General features: G+C 41.9%; 1 protein-coding gene across 4 annotated transcripts in view; it reads left to right on the top strand.

Moving 5' to 3' along the window:
- Positions 1-23959, top strand: part of edar (ectodysplasin A receptor) — a 170759-nt gene that overhangs the window by 52737 nt on the left and 94063 nt on the right. For 3 of the 4 annotated variants that reach the window (XM_043692768.2, XM_087988135.1, XM_087988133.1), the window contains exons 1-2: positions 16569-16731; positions 20284-20372. In XM_043692768.2, the coding sequence (XP_043548703.1) occupies positions 20337-20372 (36 nt within the window). In that variant the 5' untranslated portion in view covers positions 16569-16731; positions 20284-20336. Of the gene's footprint in view, positions 1-16568; positions 16732-20283; positions 20373-23959 lie in introns of those variants that run through there. The other variant, XM_087988134.1, reaches the window with a different exon arrangement.

Below are 23959 nucleotides of genomic sequence, written 5' to 3'. Positions count from 1 at the left end.
CTCCCACACCTCCTCCCTTATCTCCGTCCAAGGCCCCAAAGGAGCCTTCCACATCCGTCAGAACTTTACCTGCACTTCCGCACATTTCACTTACTGCATCCGTTGCTCCTGATGCGGTGTCCTCTGCATTAGGGAGACAAGACGCCTACTTGCTTCAGGCAACATCTCCAGGACACCTGCACCAACCAACCCCATCGCCCCTTGGCAGAACACTTTGACTCCCCCCACCCCACTCCACTGAGGACATGCAGGTCCTGGGCCTCCTCCACTGCCACTCCCTAACCACCCAACACCTGGTAGAAGATCACCTCATCTTCCGCCTTGGGACCCTCCAACCCCAGGGCATCAATGTGGATTTCACCAGTTTCCTCATTTCCTCTCCCCCATCTTATTCTAGTTCTAACCTTCCAGCTCAGCACCGCCCTCATGACCTGTCCTACCTGTCCATCTTCCTTCCCACCTATCCGCTCCACCCTCCTCTCCGACCTATCACCATTACCCCACCTCCATCCACCAATCGCACTCTCAGCTACCTTCCCCCCAGCCTCCCCCAACACCCCCCCCCCATTTATCTCTCCACCCCTGAGGCTCCCAGCCTCATTCCTGATGAAGGGCTTTTGCCTGAAATGTCGATTTTCCTTCTCATCGGATGCTGCCTGACCTGCTGTGCTTTTCCAGCAACACACTCTTAACATTAAGTCACAGAACCTAGTAACTGGCTTCTGTGATAAAGGGGACATTGTTTGCCTTCACCCAACTGTTCTGCACTTCAAAGAACTTGTCGGAATTAAACTAAGCCCCAGATTTCTGAATGAGCTCTGATCGGAATCTCCTGTAAGAAATGCAGAGCTTTTTTTTATTGTGATAAAGGAGCAGAGTAACATATCTGCATATGATTGCCACTTTTCCGTTAACAAGTAGCTATAAATGTTCTAAAACCTGATAAAATGGCTGAGACAGAGTAGGATTGATATTCCATTTAGTATTATTCAGGTAATATGCTCATGCAAATGTAGAATAATGCCGAACAAAATGAGGCCCCTTGGTCCATTGTGTCTGAATGGGTTCTTTAGCCCACCTCCGTAGACTTGTTATATTTCTCCATTTTGCATTTATTATTCTCTTTTGGCTGATATTATTGAACGTGTTTCCACCATCTTTTCAGGCAGTCTATTACACATAACAATAACTCACTAATGATTTAGATGAGGGAATAAATGATTTAGATGAGGGAACAAAGTTTGTTTGACAACGGAATAAACTTCGATGGGTAAGTGAGCAGTGATGTGAACACAAACAGGCTGCAATGGAGTATGGATAAGTTAAGGGAGTGAGCAGGAATGCAGCAGATAAATTATAATGTGGAGAAATGTGAAGTTATTGACTTTCGTAGAAAAGATACAAAAGCAGAATACTTTTTCAAATCCTGAAAGACTGCAAAATGTTCATATTTAGAAGGACATGGGTGTCATACAGAAAGTTAACATACAGGTAAAGCAAGCAATCAGGGAGCCAAATGGTACATTCATGTTTATTACAAAGGGATTAGTGTTTATGATTACAGAAGATATGCTGAAATTATATAGGGTCTTAGTGAAACCACATTTGTGACTCCCAGAATCCCACGTCCAGTGGGGAATTGTTTGGAGTTAAGGATTTCATATGAGTCAATTTCTAACTAGTACGGAGATAGGTTTCCTGTCCAGCGAAAACTAGCAGGGGCAGGAACAGAAGCTGATCAGATGAAGCATTGAATCCCTATGGCAGCTGTCACTGAGGTACCTGGTTGTCTTGAGGGAGAAATCTCCTGTTGCAGATCCAGAGGTCTGGCACCCAGATCAGTGCTACTCTTAGTACATTGGCTCTAATCTAGATCTAACTCTTTAAATATTCTACAATATTCATCCAATAAATTTTTTAAACGTTTTTAACTTGTTTAATTGGCTTCAATAGGAAATTGGCCCATCATTTAGACCTGTAACACCTGCCTTTCACACCAGATCAGTTCATTTCCATTGACCTGAAAACTGGGTCCTTTAATTCGATAAATGGACCACTGGGCTAAACATACATGTCCTGTCCTGCTTTATATTTGAGCCAATGTTCTTGGCCTGCTGGCACTGGATTTCTCAGCCTCCACTATGACAAAAAATATTTATATGATACATCTTGTAACCGAAAGACTGTCTGGCCCCAGAAGTTTCAGATCCTTCCCTTTGTGCACTTATTGATTTCAGGGAAGAATCCCCAGTACAATGTTGATCGCCTTAATTAAGAAAGCATATACCTGCCTTAGAAAGAGTGCAACAATTCATTAGACACATTCCTGAGTTCAGAGCTTACCCTATGAGAAGAGATTGAGTAGACTTGGCCATTATTCCCCAGAATTTGGAAGAATGAAAGGTGATGGTTTTGGAAACAAATAAAATTCTTAAGGGGGTTGATGACATAGATGCTGGGATGATCTTTCCATGTGTTGGGGAATCCAGAATACAGGGTCACAGTCTCGAAATAATGCATTGGCTATGCAGAGCAAGGATAAGGAGAAATAAGTCTGTAAGTTAGCTCATTGAGCTTGAAGGTTTGTTTTCAGACATTTCGTCACCATACAGGGTAACATCATCAGTGAGAATCTCTGGTGAAGCGCTGGTGGTAAGTCCCACCTCTCTACTTATAGGTCTTGGTTTCTTAAGGTGGGTGATCTCATCTCCGGTTATTTTTTTCAAGGGAAGGTAGATAGGGTCTGATAGGGTTTATTGATGGAGTTCTGGTTAGAATGCCATGCCTCTAAGAATTCTCATGCGTGTCTTTGTTTCGCCTGTCCTAGGATGTGTGTGTGTGTTGTCCCAGTCAAAGTGGTGTCCTTCTTTGTCTGTATGTATAGAAACTAGAGATAGTGGGTCATGTCTTTTGGTGGCTAGTTGGTGTTCATGTATCCTGGTGGCAAGTTTCCTGCTTGTTGTCCGATGTAGTGTTTTTTTACAGTTCTTGGCATGGTATCTTGTAAATGATGTTAGTTTTGCTGGTAGTATCTAATGGATCCTTAGGGTTCATTAGTCGCTGTTTAAGTATGTTGTAGGTTTGTGGGTTAACATGATGCCAAGGGTTCTGAGTAGTCTGGAAGTCATTTCTGATATGTTTTTTTCTGATATGTTTATTGGATACCTGTTTTTCAAATCCTGAAAAACTGCAAAATGTAGATATTTTTCTTCTGCCTAATTTCAGAAGCAATCACCCCAACACCCACAAGTGGAGCTGCATTAAGACATTATTTTAATGAGTTACATCACACTGCAGCACTCAAGAACTACAAAAAGCAGAAGAAAAATATTTACACAACAGTTTCAAGAAAAGCGGGTACCCAATAAGCACAATCCGTTGATTCCTCAGAAACAAACCCAAACAAGCAGACACAACCCAACCAAAACCTATAGCCACATTACCTTACATCAAAGATATATCAGAAATGACTTCCAGACTACTCAGACCCCTTGGCATCATGGTAGCACACAACCTACAACACACTTAAACAGCAACTAGTAAACCTTAAGAATCCATTGGATACCACCAGCTTGTAAACTAACATCATTTACAAGATACCATGCAAGAATTGTAAAAAACACTACATTGGAAAAACTAGCAGGAAACTTGCCACCAGGATACATGAACACCAACTAGCCACCAAAAAACATGACCCACTTTCAATACTTTCCATACATATAGACAAAGAAGGACACCACTTTGACTGGGACAACACATACATCCTAGGACAGGCGGAACAAAGACATGCATGAAAATCAGTGTCACGCATGAGAACCAGAACTCCATCAATAAACATATTGACTTAGATCCTATCTACCTTCCCTTAAAAAAAAACGGAAATGACATCACCCACCTTAAGAAACTGACCTACAAATAGAGAGATAGGACATACCATCAGAGCTTCACCAGAGAGTCTCACTGATTATGTAACCCTGTATGGTGACGAAACATCTGAAAACAAGCCTTTAAGCTCAGTGAACTAACCTACAGACTTATCATCAACCTGAGCAACTAATCTTCTCAAAAATTGATAAGGAAAAATCTTTTCACTTAAAGGCTTGTGAATCTTTGGAATTCTCTATCAAGGAGACTTGAGATTCACAACAGTACTGAGTAAATTCATATAGAAGGACAAGGGTAACAAATGCATGGAAAGAGCCCCATTATATGTTTTCTACCTGATCACATGGGGATATTATTAAGTTGGAGAGGATTCAGAAAAGACTTACCAGGATGTTGCCAGGAATGGAGGGTTGGAGTTATAAAAATAGGCTGGAAAGGCTGGGACATTTTTCACTGGAGTGTAGGAGGTTGAGGGATGACCTTATAGAGGTTTACAGAATCATGAGGGGTATAGATAAGGTGAATAGCAAGGGTCTTTTCCTTAGGGTAGCATAGTTCAAAACTAGGGGACATATTTTTAGGTAGAGGAGAAAGTTTTAAAAAGTATATGAGGGGCAACATTTTTACACAGAGAGTGGTTCATGTGTGGAATGAACTGTCAGAGGAAGTGGTGGATGCAGGTACAGTTATAACATTTAAAGGACATTTGGATAAGTACGTGAACAGGCAAGGTTTGCAGGGATATGGGCCAGATGCAAGCAAGTGGGACTAGTTTAATTTGGGAATATGGTTAGCATGAAATAGTTGGACTGAAGGCTCTGTTTCCAGGCTGTATGATTCTATCACTCTATCCTGATTTGAACTATATTGCTATTCCTTCATTGTCACGGCTCAAAATTCTTAATTTCCCTTTCTAACAGCACTGTGGATTATATTCCACATAGACTGCACTGACTCACAAAAGTGGCTCAACTCATTGCTCAAGAACCTCACTAACCCATTGCATCATGCATGATGTACAGACTCACTCCATGACATTTAGTGATTACATTTTAATGATATTCAACTTTTATGAGGTTGACATCCTGCTAATTTCTATAACCATCTCACCTCTGTCCCATCAATGAGAATGATCTCTTAATATTCATTTTGTGGAGATATGCTCAAAGTAAATGACATCAGTGTGTTTAGGTTTCTCAAATCCACCCAGGATCAAACCAGCTGCCTCCTTCCTCTGGAACTGATTTCTCCTAATCAACATCCTTTAACAATGACATAACTACACATATTGATCACTTATCAACTGGCAATGTGTCTTGAAGCTGGAAACTTTCCACTCACTCAATTAGGGAGTCAAAAGTTTTCACCGACCAAGTTCAGACATCTTAGTGAAAACAGTGGATTGCTAGTTGTCAGGCTAAACCACTTCTCAGGATATAAACTTGTTTCCTTGGTGTGGGTGATGGTGTTGCTTTCTATTTCTCTGTTTTTGTGATCAGGAAGCTAATCTGTGTTTGGTAGCCAAGGAAATAATCCATTGAATATTTGCATAGCTTACTATGTAAGTGCTGAATTGCATCATACATCTCACGTATAGCTGTTTGCATATGCTGTAGCTTTGGTTTCTTCAAACACAGGGAACAAGTTGACTAAGAGCATTAGGTAGATTGTGACAACAGCTCTACTGACAGTTTTATTATCACCTCCCATGCTGCTCTTCACTTATCATAAAGAGTATTCACTAATAATTGGCACAATTGATACTGCTGAAGTGTGAGAGAACTCAGGCCATACTTTCAAATTACGACTCACAGCTTTTTCCCAAGGACAATGAACATGTATCAAATGTTTGGTGAGCTCAACCAACTCTAGGTCAACAAACTATAAACGTTGGGCTTTAGACTCTGTACTGTCAATGAAGACAAGTGAACTACATCATCTGTGTCAACATCTAGCTCACGCAGACCTGCACTGATACATTGTTGACACCATGAAGTTAGTAACAAGATTTTTGTTTTTATTTAATTGATCTATTTTCCTCATCCACCTGATCAGAGATATTAGGAGACACCTCTGGCACAAGTAGATCTTGAACCTGGGCCTCCCAGTCCAGAGTTAGAGACATTACTACTATCCCACAAGGTTTTAAAAGTCCTTACAAAAGTATTGCAGAATGATGAATTCAAAACTTGCCACTGGAATTATCTGCTTAAAAAGCTGACACTCGTAGAAACTCCAATCCTTCCTACTACAGAGCTCTCAGAACAGGTTCTGCACAATCTCAACTGATTCAGATGACTGTTCAGAAACTTTTAGCAGTTTGGATGTACTTCCTTTTATTTTGCCAGTATAACACAGTAAGTAAATATGGTAGATATGCTATTTCTTTTATTAGAGGGGACCATTGCAATCAAGAGAAAGGAGGGGAATGGTGATATGACTTAGAACGTTTCGGTTCAGATTCTAGCCTAACTTGCTAAGAGTATTTATGACAATCTGTTCTGCTTTTGCCCCATCAATATGATACCCTTTTTTTTAACATGGAGGAATCAGTGTACAGCTGGGACTCAGCTTCAAGACACCGTCCATTGCATGATATAAGTCATAATGCTTTACAGTTTGTTTTCCAGTTCAATTAATGATCCATTTTCAGCCTCTGGAGAATCTTTACTGGGAAAAATGCTTGCATTTCATTCCCTTATCCAGGAACTCCCCTTACTTTCGCCTTGTGCCTTTGCCCCACAGCGTACTGTTCCACATTGCTCCATTCACTGTGAGAAACATCAGGAATAGATAGTACAGCATGTTTCTCAGTGTAGAATTTTAGCAAGTAGTGATAGCGGCCTCCCCACTTTCCACAAAGATGGCCCTTTCAGCCATGGGCATTCCTCATTTTTAAGTTTTCATCATGCTTCAGAAAGTGTCCTTTTGAGGTACCCTTCTGATCTCCTATCCGTTTCAACAATGTCTCATATCTCCCAATGTGGGCCATCTGATTTAGCCTGTCGCTTCAACGTGCCCATACTGAATGTCAAAAAGTTTGGAGGTGGCCAGTTAATTTTGTTGCTTCCAGGAAGATAGGATTTGTCAACATATCTCTAACCCAATGCAGGCTGAGACTTGAAATGGAAATAAGCCCTAAATTATTCAAAGACCTGAAGATTCCCTCCAATGCTTCTGCTGCTCATCAGTTTTGCCATTTCTGCCCACTTACACAAAGCCCCTGACCTGGAGAACTTGCTTCCAGTGAAGAGAAATGTCCTTCTTCCTGCTGGCGTCTTCTAACTGTAACTGTAACTCTATTTTGTAACTGTAACTCCCTCCAACTCTATTTTGATTTAGTCCCTACCCTCCCCTTCACTGTTTTGATCACGCAGCACTGCCCTTTGATGTGAAGGGCAGTGTTTGTCACTGGCCACTCGGGTGTTTTCCTATCTTCCTGGTGGTGGAATTTGAATAAAGATTCGTGCACTTTGTGTTCTTCACTGTGTCTCACACCTGCACACACAAACCATGGGTGCTGGGGAAGAAAAGAAAAAAGAAAAAAAGAAGAAAAAAAATAAACAAGAGTGTTGCACGTTCTCCCCGTGTCTGCGTGGGTTTCCTCCGGCTGCTCCGGTTTCCTCCCACAGTCCAAAGATGTGCAGGTTAGGTGGATTGGCCATACTAAGTTGCCTGTAGTGTAAAGAAAAACAAGAGTGTAAGATTCGTGCACTGAAAAAAAAGAAAAAAATAAACAGGAGTGTTCCCCCTCCAACTCTATATAAAAAAATAAACAGGAGTGCTATGGAGCTGTGGAGTCTGTGGACCATGTGTATATCGGGTGTGGGCGTTTTCACTCCCTTTTTGATTTTCTTAAAAACCTCCTCCTCTGCTTTTGGTTGCACTTCAGTCCCACGCTCCTGATCTTGGGGCACCCGGCACGGAGGAGGGAGGGCAGGCCTGAAGACCTCCGCATGGGTCTGTTCCTGGGCCTGGCCAAACTGGCCATAAACAGGTCCAGGCAGCGGGACGTGGAGGGGATCGTTAGGGCCGACTGCCTGTCCTTCTTCCGCGGTTACGTTAGGGTCCGGGTGTCCATGGAGAAGGAACACGTGGTGTCCACCAACACCCTGGAGTTGTTCAGGAAGAGGTGGGTGCCGCGGGGAGTGGAGTGCATTATTTCCCCCTCCAACTCTATTTTGATTTAGTCCCTACCCTCCCCTTCACTGTTCGATCACACAGCTCTGCCCTTTGATGTGAAGGGCACTGCTTGTCACTGGCCACTCGGGTGTTTTCCTATCTTCCTGGTGGTGGAAATTGAATAAAGATTCGTGCACTTTGTGTCTTTCACTGTGTCTCACACGTATACACACACACCATGGGTGCTGGGGAAAAAATAAGCACTACCACACTTAGGTGGTAGTGTGGGGGTTAAAAAAGAAAAAAATAAAAGAAAAAAAGAAAAAAATAAATAAACAGGAGTGCTATGGTGCTGTGGAGTCTGTGGACCATGTGTATATCGGGTGTGGGCATTTGCACTCCCTTTTTGATTTTTTTAAAAACCTCCTCCTCTGCTTTTGGTTGCACTTCAGTCCCACGCTCCTTATCTTGGGGCACCCGGTACGGAGGAGGGAGGGCAGGCCTGAAGACCTCCTCGTGGGTTGTTCCTAAGGCCTGGCCAAACTGACCATCAATAGGTCCAGGCAGCGGGACGTGGAGGGGGCATTAGTGCCGACTGCCTGTCCCTCTTCCGCGGTTACGTTAGAGCCCGGGTGTCCTTGGAGAAGGAGCACACGGTGTCCACCAACACCCTGGAGTTGTTCAGGGAGAGGTGGGCGCCGCAGGGAGTGGAGTGCATTATTTCCCCCTCCAACTCTATTTTGATTTAATCCCTGCCCTCCCCTTCACTGTTTGATCACACAGCACTGCCCTTTGGTGTGAAGGGCACTGCTTGTCACTGGCCACTCGGGTGTTTTCCTATCTTCCTGGTGGTGGAAATTGAATAAAGATTCGTGCACCTTGTGTCTCTCACTGTGTCTCACACCTACACACACACACCATGGGTGCTGGGGAAAAATAAGCACTACTGCAGTTAGGCGGGAGTGTGGGGGTTTAATATAAGGAAAAAAAAGAAGAGAGAGAAAAAAAAAATAAACAGGAGTGCTGTGGTGCTGTGGAGTCTGTGGACCATGTGTATATCGGGTGTGGGCGTTTGCACTCCCTTTTTGATTTGCTTAAAAACCTCCTCCTCTGCTTTTGGTTGCACTTCAGCCCCACGCTCCTGATCTTGGGGCACCCGACACGGAGGAGGGAGGGCAGGCCTGAAGACCTCCTCGTGGGTCTGTTCCTGGGCCTGGCCAAACTGGCCATAAACAGGTCCAGGCAGCGGGACGTGGAGGGGGCATTAGTGCCGACTGCCTGTCCCTCTTCCGCGGTTATGTTAGAGCCCGGGTGTCCTTGGAGAAGGAGCACACGGTGTCCACCAACACCCTGGAGTTGTTCAGGAAGAGGTGGGTGTCGCAGGGAGTGGGGTGCATTATTTCCCCCTCCAACTCTATTTTGATTTAATCCCTGCCCTCCCCTTCACTGTTTGATCACACAGCACTGCCCTTTAATGTGAAGGGCACTGCTTGTCACTGGCCACCCGGGTGTTTTCCTATCTTCCTGGTGGTGGAAATTGAATAAAGATTCGTGCACCTTGTGTCTCTCACTGTGTCTCACACCTGCACACACACACAACATGGGTGCTGGGGAAAAAAATAAGCACTACCGCAGTTAGGCGGGAGTGTGGGGGTTAGAAAAAAGAAATAAACAGGAGTGGCAAATGGCCTGACACTCTGAGAAAAAGAAAATAAAACAGGAGTGCTGTGGTGCTGTGGAGTCCGTGGACCATGTGTATATCGGGTGTAGGTGTTTGCACTCTCTTTTTGATTTTCTCAAAAACCTTCTCCTCTGCTTTTGGTTGCACTGCAGTCCCACGTTCCTGATCTTTGGACACCCGGTACCGAGGGGGGAAGGCAGGTCTGAGGACCTCCTCGTGGGTCTGCTCCTGGGCCTGGCCAAAGTGGCCAAAAATTGGTCCAGGCAGCGGGCCGTGGAGGGGGTCGTAAGGGCCGACTGCCTGCCCCTCTTCTGGGATTACGTTAGAGCCCGGGTGTCTCTGGAGAAGGAGCACACGGGGTCCACCAACACCCTGGAGTTGTTCAGGGAGAGGTGGGTGTCGCAGGGAGTGGGGTGTATTATTTCCCTGTCCAATTCTATTTTGATTTAACCCCTGCCCTCCCCTTCACTATTTGATCACACAGCATTGCCCTTTGATGTGAAGGGCACTGCTTGTCACTGGCCACTCGAGTGTTTCCTTTTTTCCTGGTGGTGGAAACTGAATAAAGTTATGTGCACCTTGTGTCTCTCACTGTGTCTCACACCTGCACACACGCAACTGGGATTCTGTTGACTCTAGGAGCTGGCTCTGAGCCAGTTGGGCGAATATGCACGAGTAAGTAAAGGGTGACTTGGTGACAGGATACTGGCCTCCGTGGAGTTATTTCACCCTTCTGATGCAAACTCAGAGTAGAAAAATTTAGCTTGTACTATCTTATTATACGCAATGTGAAATGGAGGCCTGCAATGAATGCACTTAAGTACATTATTGCATTTCTATCTCAAAATTCCTTTTCATAGAAAAAGATTTCACACATAATAATTTTCACTATGATTGCTCCCTGCTAATCCATGATGCACACAACTGTTTTCGTGGATTAACAGTGTTTAGCAGCTCTGAACACTCCAGTGATCTTCTTTTAGTAACTATGCTTCCATACAGCTCTTAAATATACCAAATCAACTCCACTTTGAAACCTTGATACAGGCTCACAGGAAACCACTCTGGTTTGTACTGGATCTTTATTGAACTGACTGTAAGTTGAAGACCCACTGTGAATGCCTCTTGGTATAGTTAGTGATGAGGAGACTATGCTTAATTGAGAGAGGGGGAAAACACTGTAAAAAAAACTATGCATGAGTGAAATGTGGATATTTTCCTCGAATTAACCTATTCAGATGTATTATGAAACGCCTCTAGTATAGGTGAGTCATGAACCCATGCTTCCTGGCTCAAAGGTGGGAATATTATTACTGCACCCAAAGTCCCTGAGTTAAATATGGATTTTTTTTTGTTAGATATCTTTTCGATTCAACAAAATGATACAAAGAAATGCAAGAGATCGGAAATAGACAAAGACAGAAATTTTAGGAGAAACCCAGCAGGTCTGATAGTATCTGTGGAGAGAAAACAGAGTTAACATTTTGAGTCCAGTGACCCAGCTTCTGAACTAGAAGTTCGAACGTGACTCTTCTAGAAAACTCTCTGTTATAGCCTGTTGGAAACAAAGACATAAACAGAGTTCATGTAGCAGGTCAAAAGTACAATTAAGAATCTTCAAGATAATTTTACACATTGGAACTTAATCTGTCAATCCTGCACAATGATTATTGCAGGGTGTAAATGTCAAGGAGGCTCAGGTGCCAATATATCTCACCTCAGAATATAAAGTCTGTAAGGAAACATGGACAATATGCATTAAACCAGAATGCTCTAAATGACACGTAAAATTGATTCCCTTTAGCTTGTTGAAACTGGCTTAACACAGAAATCAATTGCCTTTTAGATCCACTAATTTCAGGTTAAGATGTCAAACATTAACTGAAGACAATTAAGAAATAAATTATGAATGACTGAGGGCAAAAGTTAGGGGTGGGGCACTGGGGCAGTGAGAGTAGAGTGAGAGACCCAGAAATACATAAACTCTTGATCCATAATTCTTCTCTAGGCCTTGCCAGTCTGTCTTTCTTTCTAATAAATTCCATGCACTTTTCTCCAATGACAGCCCAGAATCCAGGATAAGATCCAATAATCTGTAGGCAGAGCTGGATGTGTGGTTTGATACAATCCCAATGCAAAACTCTGGTCATATATTCTATTGAAGTTATAAGATACAACCTTCACATGGGTGAGAATTCTTTGTCCCAATGTTATCAGAGACTAATAACTTTGAAGAAGAAATTTGAATTTCTATTTACTAACTGAAAGAAACTTGACAAAATCTCACAAATATAAATTTTTACAGGAATGAATGATTAAAACACATTGATGAAGCAGTAATTCATTTTGCTGGCAATTTATACTTTAGCTACATATAGTAACATTCCCCATTTACAACCAACACCTATCATACTCCCTGTAGAATTACGATTCTTATAGCAAATAGTCCACAATTATTCCCAGTTTTCAAAGAATATTTGTCTCACTATCTCACTGAAAAGCAAGCTTGAGTGACCACCTCCAAGCACTTCCTTCAAATTTCAGAGAGTTCCTTAAATCACCAGCAGTAGTAAAACCTGTCCTGAAGATTTCATTTTTCTCAGCCTTGTCAGTACCTCCTGGAATGCTTAGATGGTTGTATGTGTGTCTGAACCTGGAAGGTTTTTCTCCTGTATTGAACTTGGTACTCACACAAAGCGAAATAGCCTTGTCTTTCTGCTGACCACACAGAACTGCTATCTGTGTTATTTGTGGATTAATAGGGAAGTCTGTAACCTGTTCTCAAAAATGGCTTCCTCCGCCTTTTCTCCATGGCAATATGAAACACCTTGCATTCAAGTAGAAATTCTAATTTGTTATCCTTGAACATAACTCTTCTTCCTGTTGGAACCTCACACTTCCATCATCTTCTTGGGACTTTTGGAATCAGAGTCTATGCATTATGATCTTAAAGGCCACTGCCATTACATCCAAAAGTAAGTACCTAGCACTTCCTTTTCAGGGAAACAATCTAGGCCTTTCATTGATTTCTAACAATCAAACTTGCCAGACGTGCGAACAGGCATTCTGTCAAACAGATCACATGCCCTCTCTTAATTTACCCAATGTTTAAGCCACAATCCTAAAACATAATAATCTTATAAATCTCATTATTGCAACATATAGGCAACTTACATTTCCTTACTGAAAGGAAGGTGGTGAAAATGGTGCACAGCACAATGAAGACTTTTCTGAAACATTTACGCATTACAGACTCAAAACTGAGTACCTATGAAGTACTGACATCATCTCATAGCCCTGCGTATGCCTCAGTCTACTTCTCTAATATCAAGTTGAGAAATTGACACCGGCTTAATGAGCTGTGCAGGAAAGTGTGCCAAAAAAGCAGCATCAGAAAATGATACATGTATCTCAAACGGCAGAAGCAACAAGCAATAACAGGGCTAGAAAATCTCAAAAATCAGTGCATCAGATCAAAACTCTGCAGGCCTGCCACATCCAGTCAAGAATGGCAGTGGACAATTAAAGAACTAACAGGAGGAGGCGGCTCCACATATCAATACAAAAAAAAAGTTGAATCACTTGCATCCATCTTAAACTAGGAGCACCAACTAGATGTCCTTCCAGATTTTCTATGAGTACAGGAGCAGAGGGACTTCAGGGTTCAAGTGCATAATTCTCGGAAGGTGGGAAAGCAAGTTAAAACAGTCGTTAAAAAGACTTATAGGATCCTAGGATGCTACACCTCTACAAAACATTGGTCAGACCATATTTGGAATATTGTGCTCAGTTCTGGGTAGCTTATTTAAGGAAAGATTTTAAAGCATTGGAGAAATTGCAAAGGAGATTTACTAGAATGATACCAGGAATAAGAGATTTTAAATACAAAGAAAGTTTGGAGCAATTAGGATGGTTTGGTTGCTCAGTTGTTAGCACTGCTGCCTCACAGCGCAAGGGACCTGGGTTCAATTCCACCCTTGTATGACTGTCTGTTTGGAGTTTGCACAGTCTCCCCATGTCTGCATGGGTTTCCTCCCACAGTTCAAAGGTGTGCTGGTTAGGTGGATTGGTCATGCTAAATTGAACATAGTGTGCAGGCCAGGTGGATTAGCCATGGGAAATATAGGGGGATGGGTCTGGCTGAGACTTTTGCAGAGGGTCAGTATGGGCTGAAACGTCTGCTTCCACAGGGATTATATGAAATTGGGCTTATTCTACTTGGAGCAGAGGTATCCAAAATTATCAACAATTTTGACAGGGTAAGAAGGACATTTTGTTTCCACCAGTTGGTACGTTAGTAACTAGGGGGTCACAATTTCAAGACTGCCAGCAAAGAAGCTAGGAGTGAGATGAGGAGAAAGTATTTTTATTCAGAGAATTGTTCAAATTTGAAATGTGCTGCATGGGAGAGTGGTGAAGTTGGATTCCATCTGAGGTTTCTAAAGAGAACTGGGTATATATTTGAAAGTGATGAATTGAGAGGGCACGGAGATAGGCCTGAAGGATGAGACTAACTGTGTAGCTTTTTTTGGAATTCGGTATAGACACAATGGATCAAATGGCCTCCTTCTGTATTGTAAAATTCTAAAGTTCTGACAGTCTGACCCAGCTAATTACAACCTCGTCAGTATATTCTCAGTCATCAACAAAGTGAAGGAAGAGGTCATTAGCAGTGCTGCCAAGCAGGACTTATACAGCAACAACCTAATTCCAGTGTTCAGCCTGGATTCTAGTAGGACCACTAAGCACTCATTTTAGCCTTAGTTCAAACACAGGCAAAGAACTGAATTTAAGTGGGGAGAGGAGAATGTCTTTTCTTGACAATAGGGCAGTATTCTCAGTTGTTAGCATTGCTGCTTCACAGTGCAAGGGACCTGGGTTCAATTGCACCCTTGTATGACTGTGTTTGGAGTTTGCAGTCTTCCTGTGTCTGCATGGGTTTCCTCTGGGTGCTCTGGTAGGTGTGTCATCAAGGAGTTTCAGTAAAACTGAAATCCATGGATAGTTGTATAATGGAATAACAGAAAGTTATTCGCTGACTGAAGTCATACCTAGCACACTGAATTATGTTTCAGGGACATCACTGCAGGAATTGCTGAAGGTAAAATCCAAGGGCAAACTGTCTTTAACTCCTTTGTCAACACCTTCTGTCCATCTTAAAGTGCGAATTGGGGATGTTCACTAATGATTGCACTTTGTTTAGTGTATGCATTCATAACTTCTCAGATACTGAAACAGATTAAGTCCACATGCAGCGAGATCTGAAGACAATTCAGACTTGGCTGATAAATGACAAGAAACATTCGTACCACACAAGTGCCAGACATTGACAATCTTCAATAATGTAGAATGTAATCATCCTCTCTTCACAATTGAAAACATCGCCACCTTTGAATACCACTCCATTAACTAAAGTACAAGACCAGGTCAGAGGCTGAAAATTCTGCAGAAAATAATGAATCTTCCGGAATCATAGAATGGTTACAGCACAGAGGGAGGCCATTTAGCCTGCTATGACACACTAGCTCTTTGCAAGAGTGATTCACCTAGCACCAAACCCCAAAGATAGCATCTTCTATAGTGCAATGCACGCAGTGCTGATCAGGAGCGTCAGTCTTAAAATTTTTTCTGCTCTTGAGTAAGATATGAACCTGGAACCTGTGATACTGAGGCAGATGTTCTGTGAATAGAGACACAGCTGATGTGGGCCTCCCTTTGAAATGCAAGCAAGAACGAAGCTATTTTATGACTATGTGGATGAGTTAATAAATGCTGCTCCTGGATAGTAAAGGTTGAGTCAAAATGTCTCATGTGATGTTTTGCTCATATTTTTAGCCACTTATGAACCAGATCCCCATCTTTTCAACCACGCAATGTGGAAGGCAAACAACAAAGTCAGACAGAAGAAGACCAAACAAATGAACAAAGCAGGAGAGTAGAAACAACCACCAAACAGAAGGACACACAAGTTAACTTATAACTTCATAGAAATTCCATTGTAAATGAGAGTGTATGAGGGAGATGGAAATAGAGAGGGAGGGAAACCTAGTTGAGAGGCGAAGACTGAGAGGTAGGGGTACTATAGGGATGAGAGTGGTGCGAGACCCTCTGAAACAGTGAGGAAAAAGATACTCTTCCAAATGAGGCTAATAAAGATCAGTTCAGGAGGGTAAAGATAGAGGCAGACTTGTAGTAGGGAAAGGGGAAAGCACTTTTAACATTCCCTCAGGGGTGTTATTGGTTAAGCCATCTTGCTATCACATCCCTCCAAGAAAAGGAAGGAATTGTTACAGAAACAATCAGTGTGAAAGCATTGTTGACAATGAGACACAAATATATTGATAAAGGATGTGGGAGGCACGGTGAGAGAATCAACGGAAGCTACAAAATACAACAAAGAAGAGGCCAACAGTAAAAAGAACTAGATTTTGTTTTATTAAAATCAGCCTGTACAGGCATGTTACCTATCCAAGGTAGGTGGAATTTGAACTCATACCATTCTAACACAGAGGGTTAGAACACCATTACCAATTCACTTCAAGAGCACGCAATGGCAGAACAAAGCTAGAGAAAAACTGGAGTAAATAATTACTTTGATCCACGCTCCAAATTTCTTTTTAGTCAATGGCACACAATGAATCTCGTATTTTTCTCTCCTCATACTCTTGGCTGGGGATACATAACACTCAGAATTCTTACATTGTCTTATTTCAGTGAAAGTGCTGAAGTATTAGCCCCGACCCTACAGAGGGCGCAGGTTAGTCGCCACTCTCCAGCTGTTAGAAGCCGAGCCTCCAGATGTTGCACCTTACGTCAGGAGAAGGAGGTGGGGTGAATTCACTCAAACTTGAAGATTCAGGGAGAGAAGCTGAAATTCGACCGGAGCACAAAGATGGTTCAGCAAAAGTGACAATTACCCGGGGAAAGAGGCTGCACACATTATTCTCAACAGCTCAACATTTACTTCAGGTTTATCTGTGTTGCTCAGTGCTATTGAAGGAAGAAGGGTTTTTGCCGCCGTCCTGAAGTTATTATTGTTTCAGGTAAGTTTCTCCTGTCCCCTGGCTTTGCACGGAATGAGTTCCAAATAGGTGCATGTCCAGTCTCAGTATCCAATTATTATAAGCGTGTTCAGGCGGTGAGAATTGGAGGTCACTTCAAAAATGCAAGTTGTGTTAAACTGGCAGCTGTTTCAGCATTATTGTATTGCTTATTCTCCAACAATTTAAGAATATTTAACGAGGCAGGCTTATTGTGTTTGCTTGAATAAGAAAAAGTGTTGTACAAGAACAGTTTTAACAGAGTTTCACAATTTATATGTAGTTTTATTTTGTTACAGTTTTAAAAATAATCTAGCTTAACCGTAGAGAAAATGCACTTAACTATTTACATACCAACTTAAAATTTTACTATGGGGAGAAAGTAAGGGCTGCAGATGCTGGAGATCAGAGCTGAAAATGTGTTGGAAAAGCGCAGCAGGTCAGGCAGCATCCAAGGAACAGGAAATTCTACTATCCCAATATTCTATGTAATCGCACATTTAAATACCTACAATATATTTCTAAATTCATAATGCTCTGCAAAATCCAACACAAGTTCTTAACTGACAGTTGTTTGCTTAAGATAATTGTGAGCATAAAAAACCTCACCAAAAAGTGTTAAATTAAAAGGGTACTGCTTGCAAGGACGATGTAGTTATTTCAAATAAACAGTGGACAACTTTTGTTTGTAGTAAATTGATTTGACCTCAAGTTTGAAATCCATCAGAAAATAGATTTGAGTTTCCCACCTCAAAGCATCTCACTGAGATATAAATACAACTCCTACTTTACTATTAATTATGAATACCTTGGTGAAGAGACTCACTGGACTGCTGCAGAGGCAGAAATATTGCTTTTGTTCTACCTGGTGTAAATGAAAAGATTATCCAGCTGACATAACTGAAACAGTAACCTGAAGGCCAAGAAAATGTGGGGGGCAGAGGGGTCAACTAAGAATAATGGAAGGGTATGTTAAACAAGAATACTGCCAAAGATAAGAAGCTTCTCATTCAAGATTTTCATATTTTAAAAATTATTAAACTGTTTATGAAAAACAGTAAAATGGATATGCTAATGATGTTCAGTTTATGAATGGTATTTCTTTTTAATTGCCCAGTGTAATTTCTTTCCCAATTATTATGTCTTGATTTCAAGAGATCCTACCATAATTAAATTTTTAAAATGGACCCAAAATCTAACTTGTATGAATCATGATGATGGGAATTTTATTCTTTATTCCAATAAGTTTTCAATTTCAGCCATATCACTTTGGGAGATATTAATTACAAATAAAGTTATTCTGTTTTGAACAGGGGATGAGTAAGAAACAAAAGGGATTGTTTTCACTCATATGACTCTCAATGGCTGTTTGATAGTGACTTAGACAAAAGTCAGGGATCTAGGCTGAACTATAGTGAACCAAAGGAATTAGAAGTAGGAAAAAAATTTGGACTAAAGATTACCATCTTAAGGAAAAAAACTGTCAGTTGTTCTGAATGTAAAGAATACAATTGATTTAAATTGATTTCTGATTTAAAAAAAAAGAGACATGCTGTTGAATTGCACTCATCAGGACAGATACAAGAAAACCAAATTTCAAAGGGAACAACAATTTATAGTGCATGCTTCTCATGCAGTATACATTGTTGCTTCCTTTGAAATTTGACGTTCTTGCATCTGTCCTGATGAGTACAAGACAAAGAGCTTCAACACCATATCCCGCTTACAGATGTATTTAAGTTCTAAACCATCAAGAGAGAGTATCAGAGTTACCGAATCAAAAATTCTTTGCAAGTCTTGCAACTATTAAGTCATAGGAGAAGCTGAGGAATTTGAAAAAAGTATCCAAGACATGATGTTCACTGCAAGTCATGAAGCAGGACCAAATTTATGTCAATTACTGTTGAACAATGTACCAGTCACACTTTTTTTCCTTCATATGTAACAGATTATTAACTACTGTCTTTATTTGGAGATGCAGCATCCAAGTGTAACCATTTCCAGAAGGATAATAGAAAGCAGAAGAGCATTTCTACAACCCAATTAATAAGTCACTGTAACTTGAGTAAATTCACATTTATTCCACATGGTATTACAAATGAAATTATAGGACTGCTGACTCCATATCTACTTTTATTATAACCTGTATCATGATTGTTAGCATTTATAACATTTATCTTGAATCCAGATTGAAATGAACCAGGAAACTGAATACAAATTCCCACGCTATTTTAAAACTCTGTAGTTAGATATCCTAAACTGTTTACATTTCAGAATTTCACATCAAGTGCTAAATGTTAATGTTCTCTCAGAATTTGAAAATTTAATTTTAACAAATATGCCAGATACACATTTATGAGGAAGTGGTTAATATGCTGGTTTATTGCTATTTTCTTCCTACTAACAAACTTAATTATGCAAGTCTAAGGCAAAGCATTTTATGTCACATTTACTTCATCATCCTTCAAGTAGAATTTATAGTTAGTGAATTGCAATTAATTAAAGGAACTGTACAGCTTTCAACAAAGGAGTAGTCCAGGCTAACTAATAAAACTAACAAAATCACAGAAATGAAGTTGCAAAACTGCCAACACATCTCCCTGTAGGCATTTTTAGTACTGTACTTTGGTGAGGAGGAGGAGATGATCTGTATGTTCTCTGTGTTTTAGAAAAAGAAAACTTTCCTGGCCTTTTTCCTGCATATATTATTTCTAATTGATCCCCAATGCAGCACAAATCCCAGTTAGCTGTGAGTGAGAACATTTGGGATCAAAAGCATTTCTGTAATTTCTTTAATGTCACTTCATGAGAGGAGGCTGATTTTAGGAGAGAAATATGAGAACGAGATCTTTCAAATGTGTCCCCAAGGTAGAACTGTTCACCTGACCAAAGTTCAATATACTGATGTATGCAGAGAAAGTTAAATATTCAAACCATACCTGCTGGCCACAACCAGATCATGAGGAAGCCAAACTGCTGACAATAGAAGTTAGGCTTTTATTTTGGAAGTAGGATTTTGAGTACTTGTGTATTTTTTTGCTCATTTGTATTAATCAAGTTTGTATTTAATTGCTAGAGTTGCTTTCATAGAGTGATAGGGAAAGTCACAGGATATGTAATCCATTAAAAAAACAAATCTTAGAGCTCTTTGTAAAATAAACTTTAAGTAGACTTTCTCAATCAAAATTAATCAGTGACAGAATTCCAGATTGTATTTCCAAGACATTGATAATAATCCTAGAGTTCCAAATTGTCTGTTCAGTCCATGAAAGAGTGACTATGTCTGTCATTTTTAAAATTCTGCTGTTAGTCAGAATGAGGTGACAAACCACAATTAAATAAACACAGTTTTGGTAATATCTTGGGTGTTAATGCATTCCAGCTCGTTAAACAATTAAGAAGTTATCATTCAATAGAAACACAACAGTGATATTTATAACTTAATCACTGCCAGTTATTTGAATCCTGCCTTTAATATGGCTATAGAATGCATTTTAAGAGGTTTTATTCAGAAAGATACCATTTTACATTAATGTAATATTAAACATTTTGCAGATTTGTTCCTGTTAATCCCTTGGACGATCTACAATGTAAAATTCCTGAAGGCTATGATTTTTGATTTCTCAACAGCAAAACACCTAAAGGTATTTTTTTTCAGTTTTTATCAAAATGGAATGAAACAATGTTTACTCCTTTGAACTCATCACTGTCACGGTTTAATTAATGCGTGTGTCAAGAATGATTTGCCAGCCTAACTGCACAGATTACCTTCCCCATTAAAAGCAATTTGCTTTAGAAAAATTTTCAGTGTGATGCTTCTTCCCTCATGGTCCACAACTTTAACACTTGGACAAGGGAGTGTACTGTTAATATGAAGTTGGATGTTATCATGAATAAGTAGCAATGTATGTGACTAGTCCAGTTGAAACTGGGCAGACTGATCCTATGAAGACTTTGGAAGGAATGATTTAGAGGAAACAGAGTCGATGGAGAGAAAATTGAAAAATGCGTATAATAGGTGACCAGTCTTCTGCCTCCAGTTTTGTAACCTTGTCAAAGTTGAATTTTTAATCAGTGTTGTTTCCTTCTCAATGAAATTAAACCTTTTATTACAGTCAAGCAAATTCCATAAAACTTCATCTGATCTCTCCCGATACATCTAGAATATCACCAGTCACTGTCTGGTGTACAGTAAAGGCACAATAACTGATGTCAGTATCTCTAGGTTAGGGTGGGAAAATTGGTTAGGATCCCGTTTGTGAACATTGTTCAGCAATTTAATTGGAAGTAATGGTGTGTGGACAATCATATGAGGACTACTGCAATATATTGCATAGTCAAAGAGTCTACTGTTAATAGTCACAGTTAAATCTCACTCATAAATAATAGGAGTTTTGGGTGAACTGTCAGAGGATGGCCATTTTCCACAGTAGGAGAAAGTGAGGACTGCAGATGCTGATGAGTCAGAGTTGAAAAGTGTGTCGCTGGAAAAAGCACAGCTGGTCTGGCAGCATCCAAGGAGCAGGAGAGTTAACATTTTGGGCATAAACCCTTCACTAGGAATGTAGAGGGGGTAAAGTGGGCCGAGAGATTAATGCGCAGGTGGATCTGGGATGGGGGAGGGAGGGGAGGGGGACAAAGGTGGCTGGAATGGCGATAGGTGAATGCTAGTAGGAGGTGATTGTGATAGGTAAGTGGGGAGGGTGGAGCAGAGAGGTGGGTAGGAAGATGGGCAACTAGGACAGGTCAAGAGGGTGGTGCCGAGTTGGAAGTTTGGATCTGGGATGAGGTGGGGGGAGGGGAGATTTTGAAACTGGTGAAGTCGAACTTGATGCCTGGTGGTAGTAGGGTCCAGAGGTGAAAGATGCGGTGTTCTTCCTCCAGTTGACAGGTGCCTTTGATTTGGTGAATGAGGAGGCCAGGACTTGCATGTCCTTGTGGGAGGGGGAGGTGGGCCACAGGACGGTGGGGATGTTTGGTGCATGTGTCCCAGAGATGTTCCCTGAACCGCTCCACAAATTGGCCTCCATTTCCCCAATGTAGAGGAGACCACATCAAGAGCAAAGGATACAGTAAGTGAAGTGGGAAGATGTGCAGGAAAATCTCTGCCAGATTTGAAATAATCCTTTAGGGCCTTGAGTGGAGGTGAGTGGGGAGGTGTGAGCACAGGTTTAGCATCTGGTGTGGCAGTGAGGGAAGGTGCCAGTATGTAGGGTGGGTTGGTGGGTGGTGTGAACCTAACAAGGGAGTCACGGAGGGAATGGTCTCTGCAGAACGCAGATAGAGGTGGGGAGGGAAATATATTTTTAGTGGTGGGGTCTGACTGTAAGTGGCGAAAATAGCAGAGGATAATGCACTGGATCCAGAGACTGTTGGGATGGAGTGTAAGAAGCGGGGGGTTCTATCCTGGTTGTGGTTAGGGGTTTGGGGTTTGAGGGTGGAGGTGCAGGAATTGGAGGAAATGTAATGGAGGGTATTGGTGATCACATCGGAGGGAAAATTACAGTACTTGAAATAGGACGACATCTGGGAAGTCCTGGAGTGAGTTTGAAATAGATGTCCGTGCTGAGTCAGTCGCTGGAGACGAAGAGGTCCAGGAGGGGGAGTGAAGTGTCAGAGATGGTCCCGCGACTCCTCCCGCTTTCTACAAGCAAGCTGGATAGCCATGGACACTTGCATGGGGCCCAGCGATGCCTGCCCCTTCGTAGGATACATGGAACAGTCCCTCTTCTGTAGCTACACTGGCAGCATCCCCCACCTTTTCCTCTGCTACACTGATGACTGTATGAGAGCCATAGACTTCACCAACACCTTCTACCTGTCCTGAAGTTCACATGGACCATCTCTGACACCTTCCTCCTATTTGTGGATCTTTCCGTCTCTGACTGTTGCAACTGACCCAACCTGGACATCTATTTCAAACCCACCGACTCTCACCGTAACCTTGACCACACCTCCTTCCACCTCCACCCCATTCCCCCTCCTGTAAAGACATGATCCCTTACTCCAATAATCCTGTCTTTGCCATATATCCACCATCTTTGTCACATATCTGCTCCTAGGAGGAGCAATTCCATTCCAGGACTTCCCAGATCTCCTCCTATTTTCAAGAACAGCAATTTCCCCTCCCACATGATCAACAATGTCCTCCATTCAGGGCAGCACAGTGGCTTAGTGGTTAGCACTGCTGCCTCACAGCACCAGGGTCCCAGGTTCGATTCCAGTCTCAGGCGACTGTCTGTGTGGAGTTTGCACGTCTTTCCTGTGTCTGCATGGGTTTCCTCTGGGTGATCCGGTTTCCTCCCACAGTCCAAAGATGTGCAGGTCAGGTGAATTGGCCATGTTAAATTACCCATAATGTTAGCTGCATTAGTCAGAGGGAAATGGGTCTGGGTTGGTTCCTCTTCAGAGGGTCAGTGTGGACTGGTTGGGCTGAAGGGCCTGTTTCCACACTGTAGGGAATCTAATCTAATCATTAAATCTCCTTCATTTCCCATACCTCTGCCCTCGAGCCCCATACCCCCAATCACAACAAGGATAGAACCTCCCTGGTCCTCATATTCCACCCCACGAATCTCTGGATACAGCGCATTATCCTCCACCATTTTCGCCACCAACAGTCAGACCCCACCACCAAGAATATATTCCCTCCACACCCTATCATGGGCCTCCTCCACTGCCCAATCAAAGCCACCCACCTCATCTTCTGCCTCGGGACCCTACGACCACACGGCATCAACATTGAGATCACCCATTTCTAAATCTCCCCTCCACCCACCTCATTCCAGATCCAACCCTTCAGCTCATCACTGCCCTCTTGACCTGACCTACTTGTCCATCTTCCTTCCCACCTATCCCCAACACCCTCCCCACCGACCTATCACAATCACCTACCTGCATCCACCTATTGCCTTCCCAATACTTTGCCCCCAGCCCCACCATCACCCCCCCCCCCCCGCCCCCCATTTATCTCTCAGCCCCTTTCCCCCTCCATATTCCCAGTGAAGGAGTTATGCCTGTAATGTCGATTCTTCTGCTCCTCGGATGCTGCCTGACCTGCTGTGCTTTTTCAAGTGCTACACTTTCCGACATTGTCACTTTGTCTGAAAATATGCTTCAAATTAACTTCAATCAGCTTTGGATGGGAACACATATTAAGTATTAATTTCAAGTGGGTTCAAACCTTATAATTCTTCCAAACAAAAAGAAATGTGGATAATACAAGAATACA

Source organism: Chiloscyllium plagiosum, unplaced genomic scaffold (assembly GCF_037043375.1).
Source record: "Chiloscyllium plagiosum isolate Xiang-an unplaced genomic scaffold, Cpla_swu_hap1 HiC_scaffold_6, whole genome shotgun sequence".
Lineage (NCBI taxonomy): Eukaryota > Metazoa > Chordata > Chondrichthyes > Orectolobiformes > Hemiscylliidae > Chiloscyllium > Chiloscyllium plagiosum.
This window is presented reverse-complemented; position numbering and strand designations above follow the sequence as displayed.